We start from the raw sequence: 20,717 nt of genomic DNA, 5'->3' as shown, positions 1-20,717 counted from the left end.
TGTAATATATTCAGCTAATCTTTGCATTAAAAGAACAGGTGATGCAGCAATTGCTCGCTTATCCATCTCAAATACACGGGCATTAAATCACCTTAGTCACAATATATAATTTAATTTTGATGGGATTGAACATTATTCTGAAGATTAAAATAAAATAATAGCTGTGAAATGTCTCTATTTTCAAAGCAAGCCTGTCAAGACTTATACATTAAAGTGACTTGATATTTTTAAAACTTAATTTACTAGTTGTACAATATCTTCTTTTCAAAGTATACCGGTCTTCTACAAAGGATGAAAGATTAAATTTCTTTCTTTCATAGCTATTACCTTTGGTATCATGTTGAATTTGTCAGATATTTTAAATGGTCAATTGGTCTTCCAGTCTAGTCACCTCTCAGCTATTCTTTGATGCTATATTTTCATTTTCATTAAATTAAATTAAATACTATGACCAGAAGAAAAGTGTTAGAGTAGTTCTTCTCTTTTCCCACTCCACATTTGAGCACAACAGATTTTATTTAATAGGACATGTTTGCCAAGTCAGTTAGATAGTGCTGTAGTGGTAAAATGACATAAGCAAGCAATTTTCCTTGCAAGATTTTAGAAGGAAAATTCATTGTAGTTAACAGTTGGTTTCAATATAAACAAGAATTATGCTTCAACTTTCACATCAACATGGGATCAAGAGTTCCCACACACCCACTTACACAAGGAAGTTACACAGTGAATAGATGAGGTAATTTTTAAAGTCACGTAAAACATAATACATGATCTTATTGGTTGACCTGAGGCTAGCTTGGTTGTCCCTCAGGATTCAACAAGGTGGTTCAAATATGTCAATGGACAGCAACTACTTGAATATGGACAATAGACAAGAGACAATAGGTGCAGGAGAAGGCCATTCAGCCCTTCGAGCCAGCACCACCATTCATTATGATCATGGCTGATCATCCACAATCAATATCCTGTTCCTGCCTTATCCCCATAACCCTTGATTCCACTATCTCTAAGAGCTCTATCCATTTGTTTCTTGAAAGTATCTCTTATAAACTAACTCTTATAATACAGCTTGCAATGAATGACTGGTCAGAGTTCAAACATGTAAGCTGAAAGGGGTGGGGGGTGTTGCAATGTATCCAGGCATCTGGAGATAAGCAGTTTATAAACCACAGCAGAAGGTAACATGGCTTGTCACATGACCTTCCTCCCCCCTCACCACCTGACCAGTTTCCACAATGTGGTTATAACTAGTTGATTCCAGGTTATGGTTTAAATAATTTGGTAATGACTAGAGTTCCTTTCTTAGTCAAAGTTCATCATCCAAAATGATTATGACTAACACATGGTCGATACCAGCTCTCAGTAGCTTTCAGTTCAAAGAAATGCATAAGGTTTCATTTGATACAACACGTGGCTTTCTAACAAAAACTGTTCAGGGAGTGAGAAGCTAGGGAAGTGATTGCTGAGATAGTTGTGTCATCAATAGTCACAGATGAGGTGCCGGAAAACTGGAGGTTGGCTAACATGGTGCCACTGTTTAAGGAAGGTAGTAAGGACAAGCCAGAGAACTACAGACCAGTGAGCCTGACGTCAGTGGTGGGCAAGTTGTTGAAGGGAATCCTGAGGGACAGGATGTATATGTATTTGGACAAGCAAAGACTGATTAGGGATAGTCAACATGGCTTTGTTCTTGGGAAATCATGTCTCACAAACTTGATTGAGTTTTTTGAGGAAGTAAAAAAGAGGATTGATAAGGGCAGTGGTAAATGTGATCTATATGGACTTCAGTAAGGCATTCGACAAGGTTGCCCACGGGAGACTGATAGCAAGGTTAGATTTCACGGGATACAGGGAGAACTAGCCATTTGGATACTGAACTGGCTCAAAGGTAGAAGACAGAGGGTGGTGGTGGAGGGTTGTTTTTCAGACTGGAGGTCTGTGACCAGTGAAGTGCCACAAGGATCGGTGCTGGGTCCACTACTTTTCATCATTTACATAAATGATTTGTATGCGAGCATAAGAGGAATAGTTAGTAAGTTTGCAGATGACACCAAAATTGGAGGTGCAGTGGACAGCGAAGAAGGTTACCTCAGATTACAATGGGATCTTGATCAGATGGGCCAATGGGCTGAGAAGTGGCAGATGAAGTTTAATTCAGATAAATGTGAGATGCTGCATTTTGGGGAAGCAACTCTTAGCATGACATATACAATTAATGATATGGTCCTAGGGAATGTTGCTGAGCAAAGAAACCTTGGAGTGCAGGTTCATAGCTCCTTGAAAGTGGAGTCGCAGGTAGATAGGATAGTGAAGGAGACTTTTGGTATGCTTTCCTTTATCGGTTAGACTATTGAGTACAGGTGTTGGGAGGTCATGTTGTGGCTGTACAGGACATTGGTTAGGCCACTGTTGGAATATTGTGTGCAATTCTGGTCTCCTTCCTATTGGAAAGATGTTGTGAAGCTTGAAAGGGTTCAGAAAAGATTTACAAGGAAGTTGCCAGGGTTGGAGGATATGAGCTATAGGGAGAAGCTGAACAAACTGGGGCTGTTTTCCTTGGAGTGTTAGAGGCTAAGGAGTGACCTTATAGATGTTTATAAAGTCATGAGGGGCAAGAATAGGATGAGTAGAAAAAGTTTTTTCCCTGCGGGTGGGGAGTCCTGAACCAGAGGGCATAGGTTTGGGTTGAGAAGGGAAAGATATAAAAGAGACCTACGGGCAACGTTTTCACTCAGAGAGTGGTGTGTGTATGGAATGAGCTGCCAGAGGAAGTGGTGGAGGCTTGTGCAATTTGCAACATTAAAGAGGAATTTGAATGGGTATATGAATAGCAAGGGTTTGGAGGGATTATGGGCCAGGCGCTTGGCAGGTGGGACTAGGTTGGGTTGGGATATCTGGTCAGTATGGACGGGTTGGACTGAAGGGTCTGTTTCCATGCTGTACATCTCTATGACTCTATGAGTGTTCTTTTCTGAAAGCTCTGAGTGCCAAGAATGTTGTGAAAATTTTTCTAGGAGCCCACATCAGTTGTGGGCGGCACGGTGGTACAGTGGTTTGCACTGCTGCCCCCCAGCGCCAGAGACCCGGGTTCATTTCCTGCCTCAGGTGACTGACTGTGTGGAGTTTGCTCTGGTTTCCTCCCACAGTCCAAAGATGTGCAGGTTAGGTGAATTGGCCATGCTAAATTGCCTGTAGTGTTAGGTGAAGGGGTAAGTGTAGGGGTATGGGTGAGTTGCGCTTCGGCAGGTCGGTGTGAACTTGTTGGGCCGAAGGGCCTGTTTCCACGCTGTAGGTAATCTAATCTAATCTAATCTAATCATTCTGTTTTCTACAGTGCAGCTAACCCTCATCTTTTTTCCTCAGGAGACCACATTTGTTGTGTGGAAATCGTGGGCGGTCAGCCTGTAAGTTGGATGTGGGAAGAGTAGTCTGCAGTGGCCCTGTCCTATTCCACTCCTCCTTATGTTTGACAAAGACCTAGCGAAGAGTTTGATAGTTGTTCAGGGAGTTTAGAAAATGATTCAAAGTAAACTAACGGCACAGATGTAGACTATTCAGGCCAGTGCATCCTCACAGTCTGACCTCCCTCAAATTCCATCCAACTGATATCATCTTCTGAGAAACAGTGATGAAAATAGCTGTACTGACAGTATACTGTAGCAATATTATTTTCAAGAACAGCTTTAAAAACACTAAAATGGTTGTTACAGCAGAAATGACATGGAAATATTTTCATAACATGTCACAACATTCTTGACATTGAGAGCTTTATGGAGCTAAATGGAATCAATTTAAGTAAAGGGGCAGCACAAAGAGATCTGGGTGTTCTTGTACCCCAGTCAATGAAGGTAAGCATGTAGGTACAGCAGGTAGTGAAGAAGGCTAATAGCATGCTGGCCTTCATAACAAGAGGGATTGAGTATAGAAGCAAAGAGGTTCTTCTGCAGCTGTACAGCACCCTGGTGAGACCGCACTTGGAATATTGTGTGCAGGTCTGGTCTCCAAATTTGAGGAAAGACATTCTGGCTATTGAGGGAGGTTCACGAGGTCAATCCCTGGAATGGCGGGACTATCTTATGTTGAAAGATTGGAGCGACTGGGCTTGTATATCCTTGAGTTTAGAAGACTGAGAGGGGATCCGATTGAGACATATAAGATTATTAAAGGATTGGATCCTCTGGAGGCAGGAAACATGTTTCTGCTGAAGGGTGAGTGCTGAACCAGAGGACACAGCTTAAAAATAGGGGGTAGGCCATTTAGAACAGAGATGAGGAGAAACGTCTTCACCCAGAGAGTGGTGGGTGTATGGAATGCTTTGCCCTAGAGGGCAGTGGAGGCCCAGTCTCTGGATTCGTTTAAGAAAGTTTGGATAGAGCTCTCAAGGATAGTGGAATCATGGGTTATAGAGATAAGGCAGGAACAGGATACTGATTGAGGATGATCAGCTATGATTATAATGAATGGTGGTGCAGGCTCGAAGGGCAAAATCGCCTACTCCTGCACCTATTGTCTATTCAGAAAGGAACACTCCTTGAAAGTATTTGTTATCAAACCATGCGTTGTAGCAAAAGGAACTTTCTGCACTAGTTGATTGGTTTGTCTGAAAACTGCTTGTAAAGTTTAAACCAAAACTGAACCATCATCCCAAAATAAAACCACATCTAAAATGGCTGGATGTTGACTGAACCTCATAAATTCCAAAACCGTTAAGCTGAAAAGGTAAGAAAACTTCATCAGAAACTATCACTTTAAGAGAGTGAAAACGGGGTTCATTCTTGGACTGATGCAGTCACAGACCGGAAGTCCAGAAATCTCAAGGTTTTGATCTGGCCATAGTGAAGCAGTGAGAGTATAGTTATAACTGAGAATGGTGTGCGTGGCTTTGCAGGTAATGGTGCTCCCATGCTCTCCTTGTTCGTCTGGAAGATAGAAGTCACAGATTTGGAATCAATCTAAACATCATGGCATGGACAGAGAACACAGAGGGCCGACACTTTCAACATATTATCTAGCTATCACCATTGTTAACAGCTAACCCGAGAATGCAACTCTTTGAAAAGGGGATTTTGTGATTTTCACATGAAAGAAGTGAAGTTATCATGGTGTTCTAACAGATGAGAGGCTTAACAGGCAATCAATTTTTCGGTGTATAATTTCAGTTACATCACACTGTGGATTCTTGCTATAAATTCTGTGTTATGATTGAGCCCTCCATTATCACCTGATGAAGGAGCGTCGCTCCGAGAGCTAGTTTGCTTCCAGTTAAACCTGTTGGACTATAACCTGGTGTTGTGTGATTTTTAATTTTGTACCGTCCAACGAGTTTGTTTGGAAGCACTGGCTTTCAGAGCACTGCTCCTTCATCAGGTGGTTGTGCAGAATAAGATTGTAAGACACAGAATTTGTAGCAAGAGTTTGCAGTGTGATGTGACTGAAGTTCTAAATTGAAAACGACCTGGATTGTTTGTTAAGTCTCTCATCTTTTGGAATGACTGTGTTGGTTTTGGTTCTTTCATGTGTAAATCTCAGAACTTTTTTTTCAAAGTTACATTCTTCAGTCAATTTTAACAATATGTGCTATGTCGGCCCACATAATGGATTGAAGGTATGAGGTGCCCTGTGTGAGGCTGTCTGAGCCCCAATCTTCAGACTGATTCTGTTTCTAAATTTTTTTTCAGACATGCATTATCTGAGCCGATATGGAACTTATTGTGAGAGTTCACTTGTAACTTTTAAAAAAGTTTCTGGGATTTCAACATGAAAGAACTGAAACCAACATGGTCATTCTAAAAGATGAGAGTCTTAATAAACAATCCATGTCTTTTTCAATATAGAATTTCAGTTACATCACACTGTACACATTTGCTATATATTCTGTGTCTTACGATCTTATACTCCACAACCACCTGATGAAGGAGCAGCGCTCTGAAAGCTAGTGTGCTTCCAATTAAACCTGTTGGACTATAACCTGGTGTTGTGTGATTTTCAACAGATTTGGAAGGTACTGTTGTAGGAGACTTGCCTAGGCTTTATAGAGCACTTTCCAGATGGTCCATACTGCTGCTCCTGTGCATCAGTGGAAGGATGGGTGAATCTTAAAGATGGTGAATGGGATTCCAATTGTTTTGGAATCATCTGCACTGTCAGACTGCACCGACAGGTGGTGAGAACTCCAATCACCTTCATATTGTCAATATTGAGCTAGCTTTGGAGATCACAGCTGCAAATGTGTTGCTGGTCAAAGCACAGCAGGTTAGGCAGCATCTCAGGAATAGAGAATTCGACGTTTCGAGCATAAGCCCTTCATCAGGAATAAGAGAGAGAGAGCCAAGCAGGCTGAGATAAAAGGTAGGGAGGAGGGACTAGGGGGAGGGGCGATGGAGGTGGGATAGGTGGAAGGAGGTCAAGGTGAGGGTGATAGGCCGGAGTGGGGTGGGGGCGGAGAGGTCAGGAAGAGGATTGCAGGTTAGGAGGGTGGTGCTGAGTTGAGGGAACCGACTGAGACAAGGTGGGGGGAGGGGAAATGAGGAAGCTGGAGAAATCTGAATTCATACCTTGTGGTTGGAGGGTTCCCAGGCGGAAGATGAGGCGCTCCTCCTCCAGCCGTCGTGTAGTTGTGTTCTGCCGGTGGAGGAGTCCAAGGACTTGCATGTCCTCGGTGGAGTGGGAGGGGGAGTTAAAGTGTTGAGCCACGGGGTGATTGGGTTGGTTGGTTCGGGCGGCCCAGAGGTGTTCTCTGAAGCGTTCTGCAAGTAAGCGGCCTGTCTCACCAATATAGAGGAGAGCTTTGGAGAGTCAAGAGATGAGTTACCTTGGATAGTTATCTCCAACCTGCTGTTCGAACCATGGATGGTCCAGTTCAGTTGCTGGTCAGTTGATGGGAGAAGGAGTTGAAAAAGTCATTCAGTGGTGACAAAGCCATTGACTGTAGAAGCAAGATGGCTATTTTCTTCTTTGTTGTAGATTATCCTTGTCCAAAACCTGTCTTGTGCAGTTCACCTTCTCTTAGTCCCTAACCTGTAATGAAGTGTTTGATTACTAAGTGATGAAGGTTTCTGTCTCTGTCATCCTTGCAGGACCTCAGCACTCTCTCATCATGTCAGGATGTCTTTTCTACCACTTTGTGTGATTATTCCAGTGTACTCCCAGAAAGCTGTCCGTCCCTCACTTTCTGTAAACCTGACTTCATTGGGAATGCGACTACTTGTAACTTAGACATATAATAAATCCCTTACACTCATATCTGCCCACCCCTGGCCATGACCTGCATTCCCACCTGGTCTAGTAAAGCCTGAATTTTAAAATTCTTGTCATTTCTTTCAAATCGGCCATCACCTTGGCATTTCCTCAGTGTTATAACTTGCATCAGCTCTTCAATCTCCTTGTTCCTTCCAATCTCATCTCTTGTGCGACCCTGGTTTTCATTGCTCCACCATTAGTGATTCATAGAATCATAGAATCCCTGCAATGTGGAAACTTACCATTTGGCCCAACAAGTCCACACCAACCCTCTGAAGAGTATCCTCCCCAGACCTATTCCCCTGAGTAATGCACCTAAACTACACGTCCCTGAACACTATGATGCAATTTAGCTTGGCCAATTCACATAACCTGCACATTCTTGGACTGTGGGAGGCAACCAAAGCACCCGGAGGAAATCCACGCAGACACGGGGAGAATGTGCAATTTCCATTGTTCCATCAGCTGCTTTGGCCCTAAGTCCGGAATTCATCTCCATAAATCTCCCTGTCTCCCAACCTTTCTTTCTGAATGGCTGTACTCTTTAAACCCTCACTCTTTTATGGGATCATGCCAAATCTTATTCGATAATATTCTCACTGAGTGTATTGCAGTGTTCTCAACATTAAAGGTACTTTATAGATTAAAGTTGTTGTTGTATCCTAAAGGATCCTTGATGTTTTAGAGAGTAACTGCAGAAGTCGATCCAGAGCTAATTCTGAATTTGAACATTAAAAGAATTTGAAAAGCTTTTCTGTTTCACTTCCTCCTTTGATATTGTTAAAACACTTTTGAGTTTGATTTATTGTTGTCACAAAAAGAGATCAAAATTAACATTTGAGAGGTTCTGATAGTTTTTCTTGGCTTAATAACTTGGTTGAACTCACTCTCCTTCATAATGTGTAGCTTCTTGTCAGACGCAGACCATGAGCAGCTACTTTGAACAGGAGAAGCAATCATTTCCTTTTCTATGTCCCCCCTGCTGATGCTGAGATAAGGTGGCATCTCATCCAAAAAAGGTGCAGATTTAGATTGAGATTTATTGCCAAATGTATACAAAAAATACAGGAAAAGGAATTTTCACATGTTATTCGCCAGTGTTGTCATGCTCCAGCATCATCTTGGAAACACTGAATATAATGCAAGATTTTACTGCAACAGAGTTCACTTTTCACTCTTCTTGTTCCTACACCATTGTTTCTACCGTTGCTTCTTACATCTGCCAGGGTCTCTGTAACAGGCTCCAGGGTCTCTGTAACAGGCTCCGGGGTCTCTGTAACAGGCTCCGGGGTCTCTGTAACAGATGCCGGGGTCTCTGTAACAGGCTCCGGGGTCTCTGTAACGGGCTCCAGGGTCTCTGTAACAGATGCCGGGGTCTCTGTAACAGGCTCCAGGGTCTCTGAAACAGGCTCCCCCCGGGGTCTCTGTAACAGGCTCCGGGGTCTCTGTAACGGGCTCCAGGGTCTCTGTAACAGATGCCGGGGTCTCTGTAACAGGCTCCAGGGTCTCTGAAACAGGCTCCCCCCGGGGTCTCTGTAACAGGCTCCGGGGTCTCTGTAACGGGCTCCAGGGTCTCTGTAACAGATGCCGGGGTCTCTGTAACAGGCTCCCCCCGGGGTCTCTGTAACAGGCTCCGGGGTCTCTGTAACAGATGCCGGGGTCTCTGTAACAGATGCCGGGGTCTCTGTAACAGATGCCGGGGTCTCTGTAACAGGCTCCAGGGTCTCTGTAACAGGCTCCCCCCGGGGTCTCTGTAACAGGCTCCAGGGTCTCTGTAACAGGCTCCGGGGTCTCTGTAACAGGCTCCGGGGTCTCTGTAACAGATGCCGGGGTCTCTGTAACGGGCTCCGGGGTCTCTGTAACAGGCTCCAGGGTCTCTGTAACAGGCTCCGGGGTCTCTGTAACAGGCTCCGGGGTCTCTGTAACAGGCTCCGGGGTCTCTGTAACATGCACCAGGGTCTCTGTAACAGGCTCCGGGGTCTCTGTAACATGCACCAGGGTCTCTGTAACAGGCTCCGGGGTCTATGTAACAGATGCCGGGGTCTCTGTAATGGGCTCTGGGGTCTCTGTAACAGGCTCCGGGGTCTCTGTAACATGCACCAGGGTCTCTGTAACAGGCTCCGGGGTCTATGTAACAGATGCCGGGGTCTCTGTAACAGGCTCCGGGGTCTCTGTAACAGATGCCGGGGTCTCTGTAACAGGCTCCGGGTCTCTGTAACAGGCTCCGGGGTCTCTGTAACAGGCTCCGGGGTCTCTGTAACATGCACCAGGGTCTCTGTAACAGGCTCCGGGGTCTATGTAACAGATGCCGGGGTCTCTGTAATGGGCTCTGGGGTCTCTGTAACAGGCTCCCCCCGGGGTCTCTGTAACAGGCTCCGGGGTCTCTGTAACAGGCTCCAGGGTCTCTGTAACAGATGCCGGGGTCTCTGTAACAGGCTCCGGGGTCTCTGTAACAGGCTCCAGGGTCTCTGTAACAGGCTCCCCCCGGGGTCTCTGTAACATGCTGCAGGGTCTCTGTAACAGGCTCCGGGGTCTCTATAACGGGCTCCGGGGTCTCTGTAACAGGCCAACGAGTCTCTATAACAGACTCCGTGGTATCTGTAACATGCTCTAGGGTCTCGCTTCCGGCCCTTTGCTGCCACCATTCCTGCAACCTCTCGGTCCGAGCCTGAGCCATAGACCTTTGGGCATGTGGGTTCCGTATCTCTTGTTCCCCATCCGATGTTGTTGCTGGTCATTGGTTGTTGGGACCCTCCACTGTCCCTTCCACCTCCAAGTGGCCGGGCCTAGCTGCAGACCTGGACCCGAAGCCCTGATGACTGGGCGGATATCCATGGGCACACGTATGGGCCCTAGCTATGCCTGTCTCTTTGTTGGCTACGTAAACAGTCGATCTTCCGTAATTACACCGGCACCACTCCCCACCTCTTCCTCTGCTACATTGTTGACTGCATTGGGACCACCTCGTGCTCCCACGAGGAGGTTGAGCAATTCATCAACTTCATCAACACATTCCATCCTGACCTTAAATTTACCTGGACCATCTCTGACACCTCCCTCCCCTTCCTGGACTCTCCATCTCCATTAATGATGACCGACTTGACACTGACATTTTTTTACAAACCCACCGACTCCCACAGCTACCTGGATTACACCTCTTCCCACTCTACATCTTGCAAAAGTGCCATTCCGTATTCCCAATTCCTCCGCCTCCACCGTATCTGCTCCCAGGAGGACCAGTTCCACCACAGAACACACCAGATGGCTTCCTTCTTTAGAGACCACAATTTCCCTTCCCACGTGGTTAAAGATGCCCTCCAACGCATCTCGTCCACATCCCGCACCTCCGTCCTCAGACCCCGCCCCTTCAACCATAACAAGGACAGAACGCCCCTGGTGCTCACCTTCCACCCTACAAACCTTCGCATAAACTAAATCATCCACTGACATTTTCGCCATCTCCAAAAAGACCCCACCACCAGGGATATATTTCCTCCACACCCCTTTCCGCCTTCCGCAAAGACCGTTCCCTCCGTGACTACCTGGTCAGATCCACAACCCCCTACAACCTACCCTCCCATCCTGGCACTTTCCCCTGCCACCGCAGGAACTGTAAGACCTGTGTCCACACCTCGTCCCTCACTTCTATCCAAGGCCCTAAAGGAGCCTTCCACATCCATCAAAGTTTTACCTGCGCATCCACTAATATCATTTATTGTATCCGTTGCTCCCGATGTGGTCTCCTCTACATTGGGGGAGACTGGGCGCCTCCTAGCAGAGCGCTTGAGGGAACATCTCTGGGACACCCACACCAATCAACCACACCACCCCGTGGCCCAACATTTCAACTCTCCCTCCCACTCTACCGAGGACATGGAGGTCCTGGGCCTCCTTCACCGCCGCTCCCTCACCACCAGACGCCTGGAGGAAGAATGCCTCATCTTCTGCCTCGGAATTCTTCAACCCCACGGCACCAATGTGGACTTCAACAGTTTCCTCATTTCCCCTTCCCCCACCTCACCCTAGTTCCAAACTTCCAGCTCAGCACTGTCCCCATGACTTGTCCGGACTTGCCCTACCTGCCTATCTCCTTTTCCACCTATCCACTCCACCCTCTCCTCCCTGACCTATCACTTCATCCCCTCCCCCACTCACCCCATTGTACTCTATGCTACTTTCTCCCAACCCCACCCTCCTCTAGCTTATCTCTCCACCCTTCAGGCTCACTGCCTTTATTCCTGATGCAGGGCTTTTGCCCGAAATGTCGATTTTGCTGTTCCTTGAATGCTGCCTGAACTGCTGTGCTCTTTCAGCACCACTAAACCAGATATCAGGCAGGGCCTGCTCCTCGCTGTAAGAGCCCGGGCTGGGGTGCAGCTGCTGCTGGTGGCTTCCTCCTTCACCCACCACTCTCCAGGCTTTAAAGAAAAGGAAAAAGAAAAGAAAAAGAGCAACAGCGAAAACAAGAAGGAGGAAGGGCAAGAAAGCAGATGGGAGTGAATGATCCCCGGACTCAGCTATTGCTACTCCACCCTCATTCAGTTTCATCATACATGTTTTAGGGGAGACAATGGCCTAGTGGTATTGTCACTGAAATGTTACTCTGTGCTAATTAAAATAAGAAATATTACAGTAAAAATAGTGGCTTGTATGTTAATAGTATTGTACTACAATGTGTGCAGTGTAAATGCATAAACGCATTGACTGCAGCTGCTCATCACCTCTGTTCATTTCTCATTCTTTAATTTACTTCAAAATCTTAATTGCACGACACAAAAAATACATTTTGATAGTGAGCTGAAGGAACAGCCATTTGACACAATAAGTGCAGTGTCCCTATATTTCAGAGGCAAGAATCAGGCATTTGTAACACAACGGGATCATCAACCTGTCAGTCAAACAGTGAAAACGCCCTCCAAACCATCATATATTATGTTACATGACAACTATTTTGAGAAAAGGGTTAAAGGTCAATTAAGAGGAGTATTGATTGAAAACAATGTCATGTCCTTGCAGTGCTTGTGTTTCATTCACAGTCTGGAAAGTTGTTAAATATATGAAGAAATAATATACATACACCTATATGCAAGCACACACATACACACATACATAAGAAATAAACTCAATGGATATAAAGGATAGTGCAGGTTGTGAACAGATTCCATTTTGGAGTCTGTCTTCAATTTTGTGTGCTGTCTGGAACCCAATGCAGAACAATTTGGATGTTGGATCTTTAAAATTATGGCTTGAATGAAGTATGAGGGTTCATAAGTCAGACATCCATGACCCCCTGTGTAAATATTAAAACCTGAAGACGATAAGACATAGGAGAAGTAGGCTATTCAGCCCATCGAGTCTGCTCTGCCGTTCCGTGAGATCATGGCTGATCTGATTCTCCACAACTCCACTTTCCTCCCTTTTCCCTCTAAGTGCTGATTGCCTTACTGATTATAAATCAGTCTCTATCGGCCTTGTTGATACTTCATGGCTCAGCCGTCTATGGTAAAGAATTCCACAGATTCACTACCCTCTGAAAGAAGAAATGCCTCCTTGTCTCCAGATTAAATGTGTGACTGCTCATTCTGAGATTATACCTCCTGGTCCAAGACTCTCACATGAGGTGGAAACATCCTTTCCACATCAATCCTGTCAAGTCCCTGAAGAAATACTGTATTCATTTGCATGTTATGTGCCAGTGGGTTTTAGTTAAAAGGAATTCATTGTCTATTTTATTCAATCTGAATTCCGTCAAGGGGGTGGTGATGAGGATTGCTTTGGAGATCTGACGGCCTGCTGTTGGATTTCAGCTGTTAGTGCAGTGCACATCATTCTCATACGTCTGATAGCTATTGCTGCCTTTCAAATGAAAGAAAAATTGGAAGATGCGGGGCTGGTATTTCTCAACTGCCTCTTCATGTGAAAACACACAAATTCATGTTCTACTGCACCACACTGTTTTCCGCATCTTATTCTGATAGCCATAGGAGCAGAAGTAGGCCATTCAGCCCATCACGTCTGCTACACCATTCCACCAGATCATGGCGGATCTGATAATTCCCAGCTCTACTTTTTGGCCTTTCACCCTCAACCTTTTATTCCCTGATTGGTTAAATAGCTATCTTTCTCACCTTTGAAAATACCTAATGACCTGACCACGATATGATGCCCAGATCATGCAATTATGCATGGTTTTAAAAACAAACTCTGAGGTTACAAAAAATCCACTTCCTGAACTATTGTGAGAGGTAGCAGCTCTAGCTCTTAGTTCCAGTTCCACATTTTGGCTATCAGCTTAATTTAACATAAGAACAGATCTTACAAGCATCTGAAGATATATATCAGCAGCAAAATTCTTCAAGGAGATGTAGATGCAAAAGCTGCTTATTAACAGAACCTAGCTACTATGTTTCATGGTTTAAAATAAGCAACTTAATTCTGATTCTCTTTATACTCACTTTAGGGTCAACTAGGGATGGGCAATAAGTACTGACATTGTTGGGGTCACCAATATTCCGTGAAAGAATCAAAACTGAATCTCAGAACCATGACGTGGCTTATTTCTTATTATAGAATCACAGAGTCATACAACATGGAAACAGACACTTCGGTCCAATCAGTCCATGCCAAACATAATCCCAAACTAAACTAGTCCTACCCACCTGGTACTGGCCCATATCCCTCCAAAACCTTTCCTATTTAAGTATCTCCCCAAAAGTGTTCTATACAATGTAATTGTGCCCACATCCACCACTTCTTCAGGAAGTTCATTCCCTGGGAATCACTTTCTATGCAAAAAAAGTCGCCTCTCATGTCTTTTTAAAATCTCTCTCCTCCCACCTTAAAATGCAGCCTTTCAACCTCAAAACCTTCAAACGTGTAGGTGCCTACTTTACAAGTACCTGGTTTACATTGTCTGCCTCAGTCTGGATGGCATTTCTGACCTGTGGCACTTGACCCCTCACCTCCAAAGTAACAAAATAGAGCCAACAGAGATATCTTCTTCAAACTGTGCTTACTACCATTCTTATTTATTTCCAATGTCACTTATGAATGCAAAAGAAGTAGAAAAATTAAATAAGATTCAAAACGCTTCTGGCCACCTTGTTAGATATGGTTGGTCAATCAGGCGAATAGCTTATTCAAGAAAATAGTGGTCCTATAAATAGTGTGCAAAGATCAAAAAAAGCACAAATGTTTTTTATTTCTAATTCACACATTAAGGGTCTCTGATAGATTGTGATTGCTGATATAAATTCATTTATTTGGCTCCTTCTAAAAGGTGACCCTTGTTGTCCACCTCACCTTATAAAATAGTTTTACAGCTTCCAAGCATACAGTAACAGTGTAAAAATGATGATAAATGCATTACTAGTGCACTTTAGAGGTTATTTCACACTTTGTATTTCCCATTAAACTCCATCAGCTGGGTTAAGTGTAATAGCATCTTGGGACACTGCAGACGAGTGAGACAGCTGGTGTATTCTGTGGAGTTCAACAAAGGTCAGGAGTAAAGCAGCAGGAAAATGAGACTATTTAATTTAGACTGCTAAAATAGTATTTTTTACAGTAAGGCAAGCTCCAAAGGAAGGCAGCTTGGAGGTGCAAACTGATAAAGCTATCTGAATCATTGGGGAAATGGATGCCACCAGAGACTTCACTGACCTTGGGCAATAGAAAGGACATGTATGTTTTTGTGTGTGTGTCCATGTCCATGTCCATGTGTGTGTGTCAGTCCTTCCATGTGTGTGTGTGTGTGTGTGTGTGTGTGTGTGTGTGTGTGTGTGTGTGTGTGTGTGTGTGTGTGTGTGTGTGTGTGTATCAGGTCAAACTCCATGTCCCCCGCCATTCAATTTCTTGTTGTTCATCTCCATCAAGGCTTACAGAAACAGAAAACTACAGTGAGATGGGATAATTAGAGGGAGCAGGATGGAAAGAGAGAACAGCCAAAGTTGTATATTTTGCAACATCAAGCTTGAAAGACCTGAGTTTGTTGCAGAGTGTTAAGTCCGGGAAATAATATTGGGCACTGCACCAACAGCTTGATGTGAATCAATAGGCAGGAACAGGAATGGAAATCAATTTTCACAGTCCATCAAGCATGACATGCCAGCCACTGGCAGTGCCACCACTAGCCAAGCACCCATACGAAATGCCCACAGGCTATAGCTAATCCTGATATGGGACATATGGTGTTAGCTCATGGAGGATAATGGGTAGTTGAGATGAGGATTGCTCTTAACATCACAGGAACATGTCTGTTCTTCCTGGATTCACAAGAACTGGTGAACAATCAAACCCTAACAGGTTCCTTCAGCTCGTGTCACACACCTTTTTTTACATACATCAGGTGACTGACATGTGTTTTGGCCTCTGCATGTGATCTTGAAAACAAAAAAGGGTCCTACATTGAATGCTAGGACTAACAAGGATGGCATGGTAACACAGTGGTTAGCACTGGTACCCTGCAGCACCAGAGATCCACTGGTGTTCCAGCCTCGGCAGACTGTGGAGAGCTTGCACATTCTCCTGTGTCTGTGTAGGTTTCCTCCCACAATCCAAAGGTGTGCAGATTTGGAGGATCAATCCCACAGTGGTGGTTAGGGATGTGCAGGCTAGGTGGCTTAGCCATGTGGAATTATGGGATAGGATGTGACGGTCTTTGGAGAATATACAATGGGCCGAATAGTCTCTTTTTGAAGATGAAAATTCGATGAACCGCTGTAACATTTCATCCTCTGTAAAACTGATTGCCTTTTTGCTGACTGCCAAATAAATTTACCTGGTTATGTCTGCTTTTAATTTTAATGTTAACCGTGTAATCATCTGGTGCAAATAGATGATATGAGCAATGTGTTTCTCTTTCATCATTCATTGATTATATTCTTTCCTTTGACAGGAGCTGGTGGGGAGTAACCCTCCTCAGAGAAACTGGAAAGGAATTGCAATCGCACTTCTGGTTATCCTGGTTATCTGCTCACTGATTGTCACCTCGGTTATCCTTCTTACTGAACGTAAGCAACTTCATGATTTAATTTCTCTGAAAGAATTTAACAGTTTGGAACCAAAATATTGGACCACGTTGAACTCATCATTTACATGATGACCAGATGGCCAAATTGGAAGGAGTAGAGTAGTGCTGGAAGAGCACAGCAGGTCAGTCAGCATCCGAAGAGCAGGAAAATTGATGTTTCGGGCAAAAGCCCTTCGTCAGCCTTACTTGATCTGACCTGCTGTGTTTTTCCAGCACAACTCTAATCTTGACTCTAATCTCCAGCATCTGCAGTAACCACTTTTACCACATTGGGACCAGTTCGTAAGTCTCTTTTAAACTTTTATCATGGCATCTGGGGATTGTAGACCAGTATTTGTGGCCCATCCATAATTGATTTGATTTATTATTATCACATGTACTTAGGTACAGTGAAAAGTTTTGTTTTGCGTGCAGTTCAGGCAGATCATACTGCATTAAGTGTATTAGAGCGAGGAATTCAGGTCTTTTGGCCCACAATGTTGCGCCGAGGATTATTCCTAATCAAAAATAAAATAACCTAACCGACGCACCCCTCAATTCACTGCTGTCCATGTGCATATCCAGCAGTCGCTTAAATGTCCCTAATGACTCTGCTTCCATCACCACCGCTGGCAACGCATTCCATGCATTCACATATCTCTGTGTAAAGAACCTACCTCTGACGTCTCCTCTATACGTTCCCCATAATATCTTAAAACTATGACTCCTCGTGCCAGTCAATCCTCCCCTGGAAAAAGGTCTCTGGCTGTTGACTCTATCCACGCTTCTCATTACCTTGTATACCTTGATCAGGTCACCACTCTTCCTCCTTCACTCCAAAGAGAAAAGTCCAAACTTAGTCAACCTTTCTTCTTAAGACAAGCCCTCCATTCCAGGCAGCATTCTGGTAAACCTTCTTTGCACCCTCTCCAAAGCCTCCATATCTTTTCTATAATAGGGCACCCAGAACTTGAGACAATATTCCAAGTGCGGTCTCACCAGGGTCTTGTAAAAATGCAGCAAAACCTCGTGGCTCTTAAACTTGATCCCCCTATTAATGAAAGCGAGAGCACCATATGCTTTCCAAACAACCCTATCCACTTGGATGGCAACTTTGAGGCATCTATGCACTTGAATACCAAAACTCCTCTGTAACTCCACAATGCCAAGAATCCTGTCTTTAATCCTATATTCAGCATTCAAGTTTGACCTTCCAAAATGCATCACTTTGCATTTATCCAGGTTGAACTCCACCTGCCATTTCTCAACCCAGCTCTGCATCCTGCCTATATTGAGCTGCAGTCTGCAATACCCCTCGATACTATCAACGGCACCTCCAAACTTTGTATCATCGGTAAATTTACCAACCCACATCTCAACCTCCTTATCCAATTCAATTATAAAAACTACAAAGAGCAGAGGCCCAAGAATAGAGCCCCCCGGGACACCACTCAACACTGTCCTCCAGGCAGAATACTTTCCATCTACCACACTCTCTGCCTTCTGTCAGCCAACCAATTCTGAATCCAGACAGCCAAATCTCCCTGTATCCCATACCTCCTGATTTTATGAATGAGTCTACCCTGGGGAACCTTATCAGATGCCTTGCTGAAGTCCATATACACCACTGCTCGAAATTTGTCGACCTGTCTTGACACCTCCTCAAAGAACTCAATAAGATTTGTGAGGCATGACCTGCCCCTCACAAAGCCATGCTGACTGCCTTTAATCACACTATGATTTTCCAAATAGCCATAAATCCTATCCCTCAGAATTCTTTCTAAAACCTTGCTAACCACAGACGTAAGACTGACTGGGCTGTATTTGCCAGGGATTTCTATATTCCCCTTCTTGAAATGAGGAACAACATTCGTGTCCCTCCAGTCTTCGGGTACTACTCCCGTGGAGAGTGAGGAGGCAAAGACCTGTGCCAGCGGCTTAGCAACCTCCTTCTCGCTTCCTGGAGCAACCTAGGAAAAATCTGGTGCATAAAGAGTGAGGTCAACATTAAACTTAAAATTTGAGGGGTCATTTCAAAAGTCCAATAACAACATGGAAGAAGCTGTTCTTGAGCTACTCAGGTGTGTCCAAAATTTTGTATCTTCTGCCTGACAGAAGAGGATGGAAGAGCGTATAATTGAGGTGGGAGGAGTCTTTGATTATGTGGGAAACATGGATGGACTTAATGGATGGAAGGTTGGTTATCATGATGAGCAGGGCTGTCTTCACAATTCTCTTTTAGTTTCTTGCAGTCTTGGGAAAAGCAGTTGACAAACCACACAGTGATGCATCCAGATAGGATGCTTTCTATGGTTCATCTATAAAAATTAGTAAGATTGTCCTGGACTAGGTGGTTTTGAACTGCCTCTTGAATTGCTGCGGTTCTGGGCAAGGATTCCTGGGCCTAATGTTCTTTTTAGTACTCACACAGAACTGCAGATGCTGGACATTCAGAACAAAAACAGCGAGTGTTGGAGAAACTCCACAGATCTGCCAGCACCTGTAGGGAGTTAATATTTCCAGTCCAGTTACCCTATATCAGAACACACTCAATTTGCTGGGCTCTGTTTTCCTGTTTACAAATACTGGCAGACCTGCCAAGTTTCTCCAATAATCTTTGTTTTTGTTTGAATATCCCGTGGACTTGCGTTTGAATGGCAGATGGTGAAATGTAAATTCAGTAAATATCTGGAATTAAAAGCTAGATTGCTGACAGCCATGTGGCCATTGTCATAAAATTCTATTTGGTTCATTGAAGCCATTTAGGGATAGAAGTCTGCCATCCTTACTTGGTCTGGTTTACAGGTAACTCCAGACTCACAGCAAGGTGGTTGATTATTAACTGCCTTCCAAAATGGCCTAGCACTGTGAAAGTGCTATGAATAAGTAACAACATACTGCATGAGCAAATGGTTTTTAGAATGGTGCTGAGTTCCAAAGAACCAGTGGAAGATTGATGGACTTCGAATCTAACAACTTTCGGTTTTATATTGACATCAAACAGCTCATTGATTCCGGTGCTAAATTTGTGGGATGCTTTCTCTTTTGTGCAAATCCATAGAATCTCTACAGTGTGGAAGTAGGCCATTCAGCCCATCGAGTCCACACTATGAGAATGTTTGTATGGGCGGTCAAGGCCATCTATAGAAGGCAATGAAACAAGAAATCCAATGGGGAATTTAGAATGAACATCTTTACCCAGAGAGCAGTGAGAATGTGAAATTCCTTGGCACAGGGAATGGTTGCAGGAATAAAATGGATGCATCTCAGAGGAGGTTAGATACGCACGTGAAGGAGAAAGGAATAATCGATTGCGATAATCAATTCAGATGAGTGAAGATGGAAGGAAGCTGGTGTGAAACATAGGCATCAGCTAGGTAAATGCGTCAAATAGTCAGTTTCTGTGCCATAGTCCTGTGTAAATCTATGTGACTCTGTGATTAACACTGTAGGGACCTGGTTTCATTCTACTCTTGGGTGACTGTGTGGAGTTTGCACATTCGCACTGTGTCTGTGCAAGTTTCTTCCCACAGTCCACAGGTGTGCAGTTTAGGTGGATTGGCTATGTTACATTGTTCCTGGTGTCCAGGGATATGCAGGCTAGGTGGCTTAGCCATGGGAAATGCAGGAGTAGGTAGGGGTGGGTGGGTGTGGGAGGGATGCTCTTTGCAGGGTTGGTGTGAACTCAATGGGTATACTGGTCTGCTTCCACACTGGAGATGATTCCATGTAAAAATAAATTACTTTTCAGCAACGTGACAATTGTTATGTTGACCAAGGCAGCAAAACTGTAGTGTCCATGAAGAGCAAAGATACATGACTGTAAAGAAGAATTGTTCTGGTTGTTATATGTTAAAAGCAAAAATATGTCTCAAGATGCCCAAATTGTCACAGCTAAGGAATCATTTTGGTAAGAATTGTATTTTGGTCAAACAAACAAGGTAATACTTATACAGTTAATGGGAGGGCTCTGGGTCCTGTTGTTGAACAGAGAGACAGAGAGGTTCAGGTACATATTTCTTTGAAATTTGCATCACTGGTGGGCAGGGTGGTTAAGAAGGTGTTGAGCATAATTTCATTCATTGCTCAGACCATTGAATACAGGAGTTGTGATGTCACGCTGAGTTTGTGCAGGACTTTGGTGAGACCACTTTTGGGATACTGTGTACAATTCTGGTCACTCTGCTATAGGAAGGATATTATCAAATTGGAGAGGGTTCAGAAAAGATTTAGCAGAGTGTTGCCTGTAGAGGGTTTGAGTTACAAGAAGAGGCTGGATAGGCTGGAACCTTTTTCACCAGAGCAGAGGAGATTGAGGGGGTGACTTTATTGAGGATTATGAAATCATGAGGGGCATAAATAAGGTGAATAGCAAAGGTCTTTTCCTTAGGGTGGGGGAGTTCAAAACTATATTTTTAAGAGAAAGATTTAAAAGGGACCTGAGGGACAACTTTTTCACGCAGAGAGA

The 20,717-nt window shown here is 44.2% G+C and overlaps 1 protein-coding gene across 1 annotated transcript in view; it reads left to right on the top strand.

The window, feature by feature from the left end:
• dpp6a (dipeptidyl-peptidase 6a) overlaps positions 1–20,717 on the top strand; it is a 1,150,594-nt gene that overhangs the window by 572,366 nt on the left and 557,511 nt on the right. Inside the window, exon 2 of the mRNA XM_060825137.1 lies at positions 16,136–16,250. Coding sequence (XP_060681120.1) covers positions 16,136–16,250 — 115 coding nt within the window. The remainder of the gene's footprint in view (positions 1–16,135; positions 16,251–20,717) is intronic.

The sequence above is a fragment of the Hemiscyllium ocellatum genome, chromosome 5, assembly GCF_020745735.1.
Source record: "Hemiscyllium ocellatum isolate sHemOce1 chromosome 5, sHemOce1.pat.X.cur, whole genome shotgun sequence".
Taxonomy (NCBI): domain Eukaryota; kingdom Metazoa; phylum Chordata; class Chondrichthyes; order Orectolobiformes; family Hemiscylliidae; genus Hemiscyllium; species Hemiscyllium ocellatum.
The sequence above is the reverse complement of the archived record's forward strand: the minus strand, read 5'-3'. Positions and strand labels throughout refer to the sequence as shown.